General features: G+C 39.6%; 1 protein-coding gene across 1 annotated transcript in view; it reads left to right on the top strand.

Annotated features, from left to right (window-relative positions):
- The window catches only part of OTUD3 (OTU domain containing 3), a 75,617-nt gene extending 62,779 nt beyond the window's left edge, over positions 1-12,838 (top strand). The window contains exons 5-8 of the mRNA XM_006862409.1: positions 9,476-9,607; positions 10,204-10,300; positions 11,540-11,724; positions 12,665-12,838. Of these exons, the coding sequence (XP_006862471.1) occupies positions 9,476-9,607; positions 10,204-10,300; positions 11,540-11,724; positions 12,665-12,838 (588 nt within the window). The remainder of the gene's footprint in view (positions 1-9,475; positions 9,608-10,203; positions 10,301-11,539; positions 11,725-12,664) is intronic.
- Positions 12,839-13,084: the final 246 nt, after the last annotated feature.

Below are 13,084 nucleotides of genomic sequence, written 5' to 3'. Positions count from 1 at the left end.
AGGGTAGTGTAGCATTTCATTGTGTGTATGTACCAATGTTTCTTTATTCATTCTTCCATAGATAGACAATCTTTTTGCTATTGTAAATAGTGTTGCTATGAACATTGGTGTGCATATATCTACGTGTGTTATGGCTCATATTTCTTGTGGATAAATACCAAGTAGAGAGATTGCTGGATCATAAGGTATTTCTATTTCCAACCTTCTGAGGAAGCACCATATTGTTCTTCAGAGTGGTTGGACCACTTTGCAATCCCACCAGCAATGTAGGAGGGTCCCAGTCTCTCCACATCCTCGCCAACACTTATTGTCCTCTACTTTTTTGATCTTTGCTATTATTGTTGGTGTGAGATGACATCTCATTGTTGTTTACCTTTGTATCTCTCTAAGGAGCTCTGGTAGCGTAGTGGTTACAAATTGGACTGCGAACCACAAGGTCAGCTTTTCCACTGGAGAAAGATGAGGCGTTCTGCTCCTGTAAAGATTTACAGCCTCAGAAACCTGGTACAGGGTCACTATGAGTTGGAACCGACTCCACGGCACACAGCCAATGGCTAGTGATTGTGAACATTTCTTAATATGTTTGTTGGCTGCCTGGATCTCCTTCTTGGTGAAGTGTCTATTCATGTCCTGTGCCCATTTTCCAATTGGGTTATTTGTCCTTTTCTTGTAGAAGTGTTGTAGATTCCTACATATTTTGGAAATTAGTCACTTTTTTGATGTGTTGTTGCAAAAGATGTTTTCCCATTCTGTGGACTCCCTTTTTACTATGTTGATGAAGTCTTTTGATGCACATAAGTTTTTAATTTTTAGTATGTCCCATTGATCTATTTTGTCTGTGCAGTTTTCAAAAATGTTTGGTAGTCTGTGTATGCCCTGTATTAGAGTGCTCACATTTGTTCCTATTTTTTCATTGATGACCTTTGTAATTCTGGGATTCACATTTAGGTCTTTAATCCATGTTGAGTTGGTTTTTGTATAAGGTATGAGGTAAAGGTCTTTTTCAGTCTTTTGCATATCGCTTTCCAGTTCTGCCAGCACCACCTGTTGAAGAGACCATCTCCTCCCCATGCAATATACTTAGGTACTTTGTCGAAAATCAGTTGGCTGTATGTGGATGGGTTAATTTCTGGACTCTTGATTCTGTTCCATTAATCAATGTATCTTTCATTATACCAGTACCAAGCTGTTTTGACCACTGTAGCCATGTAGTAAAATTTGAAATCAAGGAGTGAGAGGCTTCCTACCCTGTGCTTCTTAAGCAGGGCTTTGCTTATCCTGGGTCTCTTTCCTTTCCATATGAAGTATGTAATTGTTTTTTCCATCTCTTTGAAGAATGTCATTAGAATCTGGATTGGGATTGCATTATATGTGTAAATTGCTTTAGGCAGTGTTGACATTTTCACAATGTTATTCTTCCTATCCAGGAGCATGGTCTGTTTTTGTAAGTCTCTTTTGGTTTCTTGTAGTAGTGTTCTGTAGTTTTCTTTGTATAGGTCCTTTGTTTCTCTGGTTACATTTATTCCTAGATATTTCATCCTTTGGGTGGCTATTGCAAATGGTATTGCTTTCCTAATGTCCTTTTAAGCACTGTCATTATTGGTATAGAGGAATCCAACTGATTTTTAGATGTTGATCTTGTACTCTGACATTTTGCTGAATCCTCCAGTGAGGTCTAGTAACTGTTTTGCTGAGTCTTTCGGGTTTTTTATATATAGGCTCATATTGTCTGCAAATAGTGAGAGTTTTCGTCTGTAAATAGTGAGAGTTTTACTTCCTCTTTGCCAATTTGGATGCCCTTGATTTTCCTATCTTGCCGTATAGCTCTGGCTGAGACTTAGAGCAGAATATTGAATAGGAGTGGTGACAAAGGGCATCCTTGTCTGGTTCCTGTTTGCAGATGGAAGGCTTTTGTTTTCTCTCCTTTGAGAATAGTATAATGTAGGCTGTTGGTATAGTATATATGCTCTTGATTATGTTGAGGACTTTCCCTTCAATTCCTACTTTGTTGAGTGTTTTTATCAGGGATGGATGTTGGATTTTCACAAATGCCTTTTTTGCATCAATCGGTATGATTTTTTTCCCTTTTTTCTTGTTTATATGGTGAATTACGATTGTTTTTCTAATGTTGAACCATCCTTGCATACTTGGTCATGATGTGTTATTTTTTTGATGTGCTGCTGGATTCTGTTGGCTAGGATTTTGTTGAGACTTTTTACATCTATGTTCATGAGGGATATTGATCTGTAATTTTCTTTCTTAGTGATGTCCTTCCCTGGTTTTGGTATGAGGGTTATGTTTGCTTCATAAAATCTATTAGGAAGTTTTCCATTCTCCTGTATATTCTGGAATAATTTGAGTAGAATTGGTGACAACTCTTCCCTGACTGGTAGAATTTACGAGTGAAGCCATCTAGATAGACCTGGACTTCTTTTGGTTGGGAGTTTTTTGATGTCTTGATCAATTTCTTCTATTGTTATGGGTCTGTTCAAGTCTTCTACTTCACTCTGTGTGAGTATAGGTAGGTCGTGTTTTTCTAAAATTATATCCATCTTTTCTAAGTTTTCAAATTTGTTGGAGTCCAACTCTTCATAGTATTCTGTTATTATCCTTTGGTTCCGTTGTGACATCACCCATGTGTTTCTAATGCGTGTTATTTGTGTCTTCTCCCTCTTTTCTTTTGTTAGGTTTGCCAATGGTTTGTCAATTTTATTACTCCTTTTAAAGAATCAGCTTCTTGTCTTGTTGATTTTTTTCTATAGTTTTTCTGTTTTCTCTCATTTATTTCTGCTTTGATCCTTATTTGTTTTCTCTTGGTGACTATAGGTTCCCTCTGTTGGTCTGTTTCTAGTTGCTGGCTATGTTGTGTTAATGTTTTAATTTTGATTCTTCTTTTTGGATGTGCGCATTTATCACAATAAATTGTCCTCTCAGCACTGCTTTTGCTGTGTCCCAAAGATTTTGGTATGTTGTATTTTCATTCTTGTTTGTTTCTGGGTACTTTCTGAATTCACGTTTAATTTCTTCTATTATCCAGTTGCTCTTCAGCAGGGTGTTATTTAGTTTCCATGTATTAAACTTTGTTTCCTTGATCTTTTATTGTTTATTTCTAATTTTATGGCATTATGGTCTGAAAAGATGCTTTATATTATGGATGCTTGCTTTGTGACCTAACACATGGTCAATTCTGGAGAATATTCCATGTGCACTGGAAAAGAATGTATATTGTGCTGTTGTTGTGTTGAATGCTCTGTACACATCTATGAGGTCAAGTTGGTTGATAGTGCTGTTTAGTTCCTCTGTAGCTTTGTTGAGTTTCTTTCTGGTTGCTCTATCCCTTTTCAAAAGTGGCATATTAAAATCCTCAAGTATAATTGTAGATTTATCTATATCTTTTTTCAATTGTAGTAGAGTTTGCTTTATATATCTTGGTGCTCTTTCAATTAATTATGGTTATGTCGTCTTATTCAGTTGACACTTTAATCATGAGATAGTGTCCTTCTTTATCTCTTATGGTGGTTTTTGTCTTAAAGTTTATTTTATCAGAGATTAGTATTGCCACTCCTGCTTGTTTTTTATTGCTGTTAGCTTGGTATGTTTTTTTCCATCCTTTAACTTTTAGTCTGTTTTTGTCTTTGTATGTAAGGTGTGTCGCTTGCAGGCAGCATATTGAAGGGTCTTGTTTTCTTATCCATTCAGCTACTCTCTTGTCACTTCACTGGTGCATTTAATCCATTGACATTCAGTGTAATTATCGATAGGTATGGATTAACGCCTGTCATTATGTTAATTTTTTTTGTTCTGCATGGCTTCCTGTGATGCGTTCATGTTTTTGTGCTATTTTGTGTCGATTTCTTCTTTGTTTTAAAGTTTCCTTGTTCTTCTTGGATCTTCATTTTCATGTTAAGTTGTGAAGTATTAATTTTCTTTGAGGTTATCCTATAGTCTGTTAAATTTTCCCTGAATTTAAGACAGTCTACTGTATCCTGTCACATACTCGACTGCCTCACCACCTGGATCGCTGTTCCTATATTTTTCTCTTCTTTGACATTGTTAATATTTTGATCTTTGGTTGGCTTCACGGTCTTCTGAATTCATTGCTGTAATTTTGTTTCGTTCTGAACTCTGCTATCCATCGACTGTGTTCCAGGTGGTGTTGCCACGTCTGTCAATCTTGTTGTCTGTTCTTGCTGGTTTTCATTCCAAAGAACCCCCTTTAAGATGTTTCGAAGTGCTGGATTGGTGTTAACAAAATCTCTTAGTTTCTGTTTATCCTGGTATATTTTGATTGCACCATTGTATTTGATTGACAGTTTTTCTGGATAGAAGATTCTTTGTTGGCAGTTTTTTTTCTTTTAGGGTTTTATATATGTCTCCCCATTGCCTTCTTGTCTTCATGGTTTCTGCTGAGAAGTCGGAGCTTAATCTGATTTGCTTGCCTTTGTAAGTGACACTTCTCATTTCCCTGGCTGCTTTTAGGATTCTCTCCTTATCTTTGATTTTGGAGAGCTTGATTATTATATGTGTTGGTGATTTTATTTTGGGGTCTATCCCTCCTGGGGTTTTTTCAGCTTCTTGAATGTTTATCTTCTTGTTCTGAAAGGTGTTAGGAAAATTTTCTTCCAGAAGCTCTTTAACTATCTCTTTTGTGGACTTCTGTGATTCTTCTTGTTCTGGAATGCCAATAATTCTTAAGTTATTCCTCTTTATGTTATCCAGCAGGAATCTTACACTCTTCAGATTTTTTTAGTCCGTTTTTCTGCTTGCTCTCCTGTCTTAGCAGTATTGAGAGATTTGTCTTCCAGATCACTAGTTCTGGCTTCCATCTCTTCCGTTCTCCTCCTTTGCCCTTTCAGTGTATTGTCCATTTCTGATATTTTATTATTAATCATCTGGATTTCATTTTGCAGGTTTTGGATTGTTTTCAATGCCATATCTATCTTGTTTGATTGCTCCTGTAGCATTTTCCTGACTTCTTCCTTATTTTTCCTTCACCCCTTTTCAGAGTCTTTGAATTTGTTTCCATATTATTCTTCTGAATTCCTTCTCAGACAGATCCAGAGTCTGCTCTTCCACTGGAAAGTCTGTGTTTGCTTCCAGCTCATTTGTATCACTTTTTTTTCTGTTTTTGGACATGTGTTGATACCTTTAATTGTGTTTTCTTGGACATTTTCAAGTTATGTGGGCTTTTAATGCTTAAATGGATGTATGTTGCTTTGTTGTTAAGCTTACTGAGTGTCTCCTGGTGAATATGGTCTGGAAATATGCTTTCCTTTTCACGTGTAATGCCTAGCAACTGGTTTTGCTCTTGTCCAGATGGTAGGGGTACTACAGGTTATGCTTGCAGCTTGGCTATATGGGCACAGTTTCTGCCTCTTCTTGGGTAAGGTAGGGGGAGAAAGCTCCCACCCCTGGAAAAGAGTGAGGCCAAAAGGACCAAAGACAGAAACAATATAAAAGCAGAGACAGAAACCACCAATCAAAAACAAAATTAAAATTGTGATTGCTACTGTTCACTGGCCTTTGTTCTGCACAGGGTCCTGCCTAGGTTAACTATGGGACTGGTTCCAGGGTTAATACATCATGAGAAGCAGCCTGTGGTTTCCTCTCTGGGCCATTGGAAATCTGTGGGTGCAATGCTGGACCCTTTTGGGGGTGTGCTCCTGCCCACCTGAAGGCGTCTGGGCTGTGCAGTGAGGGCGCGATTGGGTTGAAGAGGAGAGATACATGAAAAATGAAAAGCGAAAGATGAAAAATCGGTCACACCTCTCCCTTCAGATGCGCTGTTCTGTGGCTTCTAGTGCTGGGTCACTGCCTCCGTTTGGCTGTCCAAGCCATGATATTTTAAATAACCACATATGCATACAAAAGTTGATAGTGAATAAGGAAGAGTGTAGAAGAATTGATACATTTGAATTATGGTGTTGGAAGAGAATATTGAAAGTACTATGGATTGCCAAAAGAACAAACCAATCTGTGTGGAAAGAAGTACAGCCAAAATGCTCTCTCCCTGGGAGCCAGGATGGCCAGACTTTGTCTCTCATACTTTGGACATAGTGTCAGGAGGAACCAGTCTCTGGAGAAGGACATCATGCTTGGTTTAATGGAGGGTCGGAGAAAAAGAGGAAGACCCCCAACGAGATGGATTGACAGAGTGGCAGCAGTGATGGGCTCACATGTAGCAGTGATTGTGAGGTTTATGCAGGACCAGGCAGTCTTTTGTTTTGTTGTGCATAGGGACACTATGAGTTGGTACCAACTCAATGGCATCTACAACAAAACAGCTGGCTATTATTTGTAAAGATGAGAATTGTTAACAAAATCTTGCATACCCAGCTATCTTACAGAATTCTCTTTTTTTAAAGCTTCATGTTCTGTGACATCATGCACTTTAATGTGCACAATTACCACCTCCATCCAGTTCCAAACATTTTCATCATCTGAGAGAAAACTGGTCCCATTAAGCAGTCACTCCCCACTCCATGGAGCTTCAGCATCCACTAGTCTGCTTTTGTGTCCATTGACTCACCTGTTCTGAATACTTTGTATGACTGGAACCATGCATCATTGTGTGACCTGTGGTGTCTGGCTTCTTTCACTTAGCATGTTTTCCAGATTCATCCAAGAGGTACTATGTATCAGAGCTTCATTCCTTTATATGACTGAATACTAGTCCACTGTATGTATATACCACATTTGATTTATCCAATCATCTGTCGATGAACACTTGGGTTGTTTCTACCTTTTGGCTGTTGTGCACATTACAGTAAGTGGTGTACAACTATGTGTTTGAATCTCTGCTTCCAAGTCTTTTGGGAGTATACCTAGTGGTGGAATTGCCGACCACAAGGTCTATGGTTTGAGCCCGCCAGCCACTCTGTGGGAGAAAGATGAGGCCTTCTGCGCCCACGAATATTTAAAGCCTCTGATACAGGGTTGCTACGAGTCAAAACTCCATAGTACTTAACAGCAACAGCATAGTAATTCTGTGTTTAACTTTTTGAGGCACCTCCAAGCTGTTTTCCACCACAGCTGTACCAGTTTGCATTCCCATCAGCAGTGTGTAGGGTCCCCATTTTCCACATCTTTGCCAGCAGTTGCTATTTGTTTGTTCGTTTAAATGAGTATCTCAGTAGGTGTGAAGTGATACCTCATTATGATTTAGATCTCCGTTTCCTTAATGACTAATGCAACATGCAAGCAAACACAGTACGGTAAACCAATAGATGGGGTCCCCTTATTTCAGATATCCCTGGTATATGAAGTACCAGCCGGGTTATCTATGGTAGACAGGCTTTAGACTAAGACAGACTAGAAAAACAGACCTGGTGATCTGCTACGGAAAATTAGCCAGTGAAAACTGTGGCTCACAGAACGTTGCCTGAGACTTTGACTCACTTACTCTGGGTACGTCATTTGTTATTGTTGTTAAGTGCCGTTGAATCGGGTTCAACTCATAGTGACCCTATTTTCCAGTGAGTTTGAACCACTGACTTTGTGATTCAAACCGACCTTTAGGTCCAGTGCTTATCCTACAGCGCCACACCAGGACTCCAGGGACCAATCCTGCCTGGTAAAGTGTGTGTGTGGAGGGGGGATGGGGGGAGGGGCAGTGAAAGCCAGGGAAACTCTCAGCCAGATAGAGTGACATAGTGGCTGCAACAATGGCCTTGCACAGAGTAGGAGTCTTGAGGATGGTGCAGGACTGGGCAAGGTTTCACTTTGCTATATATGGTGTCTCCGTGAGTTGGGGTCTTCTCAATAGCAGCTAACAATGATGATGTTTGAGTAGCTTTTCATGTGCTTGTTGACCACTTACATATAAAGGGACTTAAAGTTCACAGAAAAATTTCATTATCTTTTCGTTGCATTTTCCTCACTTTTTAAAAGTCCTCATATTTTTGGAGACATGACACTTCAAATCTTTTACCTGTTTGTTGTTGTTGTTATGTGCCATAGAGTCGGTTCCGACCCATAGCGACCCTGTATAGGGTTTCCGAGGGTGTAAATCTTTACAGGAGTAGAAAGCCTCATCTTTCTCCCGCGGAGCAGCTGGTAGTTTCGAACCGCTGACCTTAAGGTTCGCAGCCCGATTCGTAACCACTATGCTACCTGTTTTTTAGTTGGATTATTTTGTCTTTTTGTTCTTGAGTTGTAGTTTTTTCAGTTTTAGATATTAGACCCTTGGAAACTCTGTAAAGGGTTGCTGTGAGTCAGAACCAACTCGACTGCACTTAATAACATCATTAGATCCTTTTTAGATATATGATTTGCCAGAATTTTTTGTTTGTGGTTTTTTGGTTGATTCTCTTGTTTTTTTTTTTTTTTTCCAGGTATAGATTATATCATCTATAAGTAATGATAAGCTTTCATCTTCCTTTTAAATTTTATAATTTTGCAGTGGCCATTACTTCCAAAACATTGCTAAATAATAATGATGGTGTTGGTGGTTGTTGTGTGTCATGAAGTCAGTTTCAAATTTTAGCGACCCCTTTGTAGGGTTTCTGATACTGTAAATCTTTACAGGAGCAGAAAGTCTCATCTTTGTCCCTCAGAGTGACTGGTAGATAGAAACTGCTGACCTTGTAGTTAGCAGCCCAGCTCCTAGTCCACAGCACTACCACGGACTTTTCTGTAGGTAAATTTCCAGGCTGTGGAAAGACTGGTCAAAGCATTGACAGATTGCTTCCTGGAAACCTTTGCCTTAGGTGCGTTGCCACCCGAGGGTCTGTTTTTATAGTGGGTTGCTTTTAATTCATGTTCTAAGGAATATTACTGTACATTGTTGGGCTCCACTTACATTTTTACATGAAAGGAAAGCTAGGATGTCCTTTCCCATATACCTCCTTCCCTGTTTTAATCAGAAGCCAATAGCTAAGGTGAGTGAGCAGCCACAGAGGGAAGAGTTTAGCTTTTGGTGATGTAGATGTGTGAATGCTGAATGAACTGCTCTTTGTGGCTTTTGAATTTGGATTGACAGGTTTCCCCTAAGTGTGGTGGTGTGTGCCTGAGTGTAGATGCGCTGTGCTTAGCTGTGACTGTGCAGTAGGAATAGAAGCCTGCTGGTGGTCATAGAGAGCCAGAGAGACAAGCACTGACTTGCTGCGAAAGCTCATCATTAAGTGCTAGTATGGAGGATCATCTTCTCTTGATAAACTCACAGCTCTGGAAACCATCAGAGACAAATGCATGCTGTCTGAGACAACAGTCATTGCCAAAATATTATCCAGAAAGCATAGGAACTCTAAGGCCATTCTTACTGAACAGTTATCCCATGTCTTGGGCTTTCCTTTTCAATGCTCTTCTTTTGGGCTAAATCTCAATGTCTGGGTGAATTTCAACTTCATAATTTCCCTGGAGGTGGTTTCTTTCTCCCCACACCTTTAAATGTGTTTGAGATTACTGTCTCCCCTGTTGAAGAGTCTGGACATCGTTTCCCGAATTACTGTGATGATTGTTCTTGGTCTCCCTTTAGTTCCAGATGCTTCACCAAGATGAATCAAATAAAAGAGAAAAGATCAAGGCAAAGGGACTTGACTTTGAAGATGACCTGAGAGATGAAGTAGAAGACGCTGTCCAGAAAGTTTGTAATGCAACTGGATGTTCAGTTAGTATTTCTGTCATCTGTAAGAATGCTTTCTAAACAAGTGCTGCTTTGTCTCGTTCATCTGTTAGTGTTATGTGCCACTCCAGCATGCTAGCACCTGGTGGACCAAAATAGGTCCATGAGGTTTGTAACTTGATTAAGTTACATGTTGAGACTTAATTACGGTTGTTTATTCATATCCTTCTTTGTTTGTTTGACTTCGCCTAATTTTTTCTCACTAGTTTTTGCACTGGCGAAAGTATGATTTTACAAAAAGAATTCGTGTGTTAAGACATTTGTGTTGTGAAGTGCCGTTAAGTCAGTTCTGATTCACATCAACACTATATAGGGCTTCCAAGGAGCTCTTGGTGTTTTTGAACGACCCTTGTCCAGTGTTTGTCCTACAGTGTCACACCAGGGCTCCTTTTTGAAAAATGCATATCAGATGGTTATTCAGGTGACCCACTGTTTTGAAAATGAAGACATTTTCTAAATGAAAAAGCTCTAGAAGTCTCACCTCAACTCTCATTACTATATCTCTTTATCAGATTGTTAAAGGAGAACTAGGTATGAAAGTAGATCCAGAATCCTAAAGTATTTCTTTGTGTCTTGGATAGGATTTTAATTTAATAGTCCAGAACCTGGAGGCTGAAAATTATAATATTGAATCCGCAATAATTGCCATGCTTCAGATGAACCAGGGGAAAAGAAATAGTAAGTCCATGATTGATTTATTATGTAAGTTTCAAAATGAGTGTGTTGCTGGTTTTCTAAATACATTTTAATCAAATCCCAGATTGTAATTATATTGTCATTTCTTCATTTAGCAACTGTTTGTTATTAAGTCCTGGATTAGACAGTAAACCAGACCCAGGCCCTGCATCTGAGAGCATGTGGGGAGGGGGAGTGTGGGCTTAGGTAATAGTACATAATGGAGTTGTGGAAATGTTATAGGGCTCTAGGGAACACAGGAGGTGGCCACCTGACCTCCCCCCCACCCCCACACCTCCCCTCCCCCGTGGAGGGATGGAGAGTGTCAGAGAAGCTTCTCCTTTTAAAGATAAGATCCTCCTAAATCCCAAGTGTGAGAGCTGAAATGGAATGAACACCTTAGTTTTCTGAAGAACATAAGAGTTTAGATGACAGGATTTATTTCAGCCTTGTTTGTTTGCTTTTAACTTGAATTGAGTTTAATTTTCTGATGCAGAGCAAGGAAAACGGACGTGTAATGTCTTTCTAATTCCACAAGTCATTTATTTAAAGGTTTCAGGAAATAATTATTGCCAATTATTAGGTTCCAGTTACTGCTCCTGACATTGCGGTTCTCCATGTGACTGGGTCTCTTACCCACTTTTTGTTCTCTATAAATAACGAGGTCTTTGGAATTTTGAGGATTGCTATCCTGTATCTGTGCTGTCCAATATGGTAGGTACTTGAAATGTGACTAGTGCAGCTGGAATTTAAATTTTATTTAATTTTAGCTGATTTAAATCTAAACAGCCACTTATGTCTTGTACCAGATGGCACAGCTTTAAAGCATATTTCTTTTCTGGTTTTTAAGTGCAAATGAAAGATTGCACCCTAAAATTTCCTGTTTATCTCGTAACACACAGGTGAGAAGTTGATGATAAAGCTGGTCAGCAGATTATTTTTCCTTTTCCCAAATTTGCCAGTGCTGTTTTTTGACTTGATACTAAAATTTCGTCTCAAGGAAACCTGCTCTCCCAATGATAGTGATCTAGGGCCCTGGGCAAATTTGGAATCCTTTCAAACAACTATCACATTGTGTAATTTCCATAGGTTCTCAATAGATTTTTTAAAACAATTTTTTTTATTGTGAATTGAGTGAAAGTTTCAGGGCAGACAAATCATACACCTTGTTTCATTACAATGATTACAATCCCCACCATGTACCATCTCGATGTATTTTAATGAACTCTCTTTCTTTGGAAGATGCAGATGAGCACCTTGAGTCCAGTGGTCGTGTTCTGAAACCGTGTGGCCCTTTATGGGAGGAGAGTGGCAGTGGTGCCAGAATCTTTGGAAACCAGGGCTTAAATGAAGGCAGGATTGAAAACAATAAGGCACGGGTCAGCCCTACTGAAGAAAACAAAGCAAATAAAAACCAGCTCCCAAAGGTATGGAAGGTTGTTGAAGGGTGAAATGGAGGGCTGCTGGAATTTATGGCAGTTGGTGGGGACTTGGAATTCATTTTAGTTGTATTTTTGTCTTTTGATGTCTAGAAATCGTTATTGTAGAAAACATGGGGAGCACACAATGATGTACCAAGAATAGAATGAAGTGTTCAGTCATGGTTCTGTTCTGTGCATTGAAGATTGGAAGGAAAGATACATTGAAATCATATTCCTTGTACAAATGTGTAGCTGTTTCCCCCACCTAACATGATTGGGTGGGTGCTTCCCATGTGAATCTACATTATCTTAGAAGCATCATCATCTACAATGAACACTTCTTTGTCTTTTCCATTATTTTCCTGGAACAAGTCCCAGAAGAGGAATGAACAGGTTAAAGAGCATAGATGGAGGAATGGTTTTAAAGATTTGGGTAAAATGTCAAGTGCTTCCTAGAAGTTATGCATCTCCCTCCCCACCCACCCAGCCCTACACCCAACAGTCCTATGTGACACCATTTATTTTATTGAATTGAAAATTCATTTGAAAGATTTTCACCAAGATACTTTGAGTTCAAAATGCAGCATGATAGGAAAAGCCACAGACAGAGGCAAAGATACAGTAAACTTCTGAGGAGTTTGTTAGAATTATCTGGGGCTTTAAATTATGTAGAGAAAGGGATCCTCTGACCTGTTTGAGTGTTTGCTCTTACTGGCTAGGGTGAACATCCAGTTGAGAGATTTGGAATTGGTTAGTGAGGAGAAAGGAATTGATTTTGTTTGCTAGCTCAGCAGAGAGCTTTGCATTTAAGCATGAATTTGAAGAGTCCTGGGCTGATTTTCTCCCTTTCTGCAGGAAAGCCTTGTGCCCTTTGCATCTCCCTCGTACCTGTGGCAGCCTGGGCCACCCGTGCTGGCAGTCTCACGGCAGCCATCTTCTCTTTCAGACCACAAACAAACAGAGGCGAGAACAACAGCGACTGGAGAAGAAGAGGCGGCAGGAGGAGAGGCACCGTCAGAAAGCCTTGGAGAGCAGGAGTAGCCACAGGGACAACAGAAGTGACACAGATGTGAATACGCAGGTCACCTTGGTGAAGACCTTCGCTGCTCTCAACATCTGACTCTCTGGTCTGCTGGGAATTGTAATAAGCTGATGGAAAACAGAATGCTATGTACCAACTTCCCAGAGAGGCCATTCTTTATAACAATGAAACTCAGCCCAGAGTCCACCCCTAAGCTCACTCATACACTAGATTCGTTTCCTGCAAGCTGCCTCTCTTTCTTTTATAGTTGGTTAGTGATGTGTTTTACTTCATGAACATGCAGTGAAGCCACTCACTTTCCACAGTACAAACTTACAATATTGA

This window comes from Chrysochloris asiatica, unplaced genomic scaffold, assembly GCF_000296735.1.
Source record: "Chrysochloris asiatica unplaced genomic scaffold, ChrAsi1.0 scaffold00047, whole genome shotgun sequence".
Taxonomy (NCBI): Eukaryota; Metazoa; Chordata; class Mammalia; order Afrosoricida; family Chrysochloridae; genus Chrysochloris; species Chrysochloris asiatica.
Note: the sequence above shows the minus strand (reverse complement) of the source record. Positions and strands in the feature narration are given on the sequence as shown.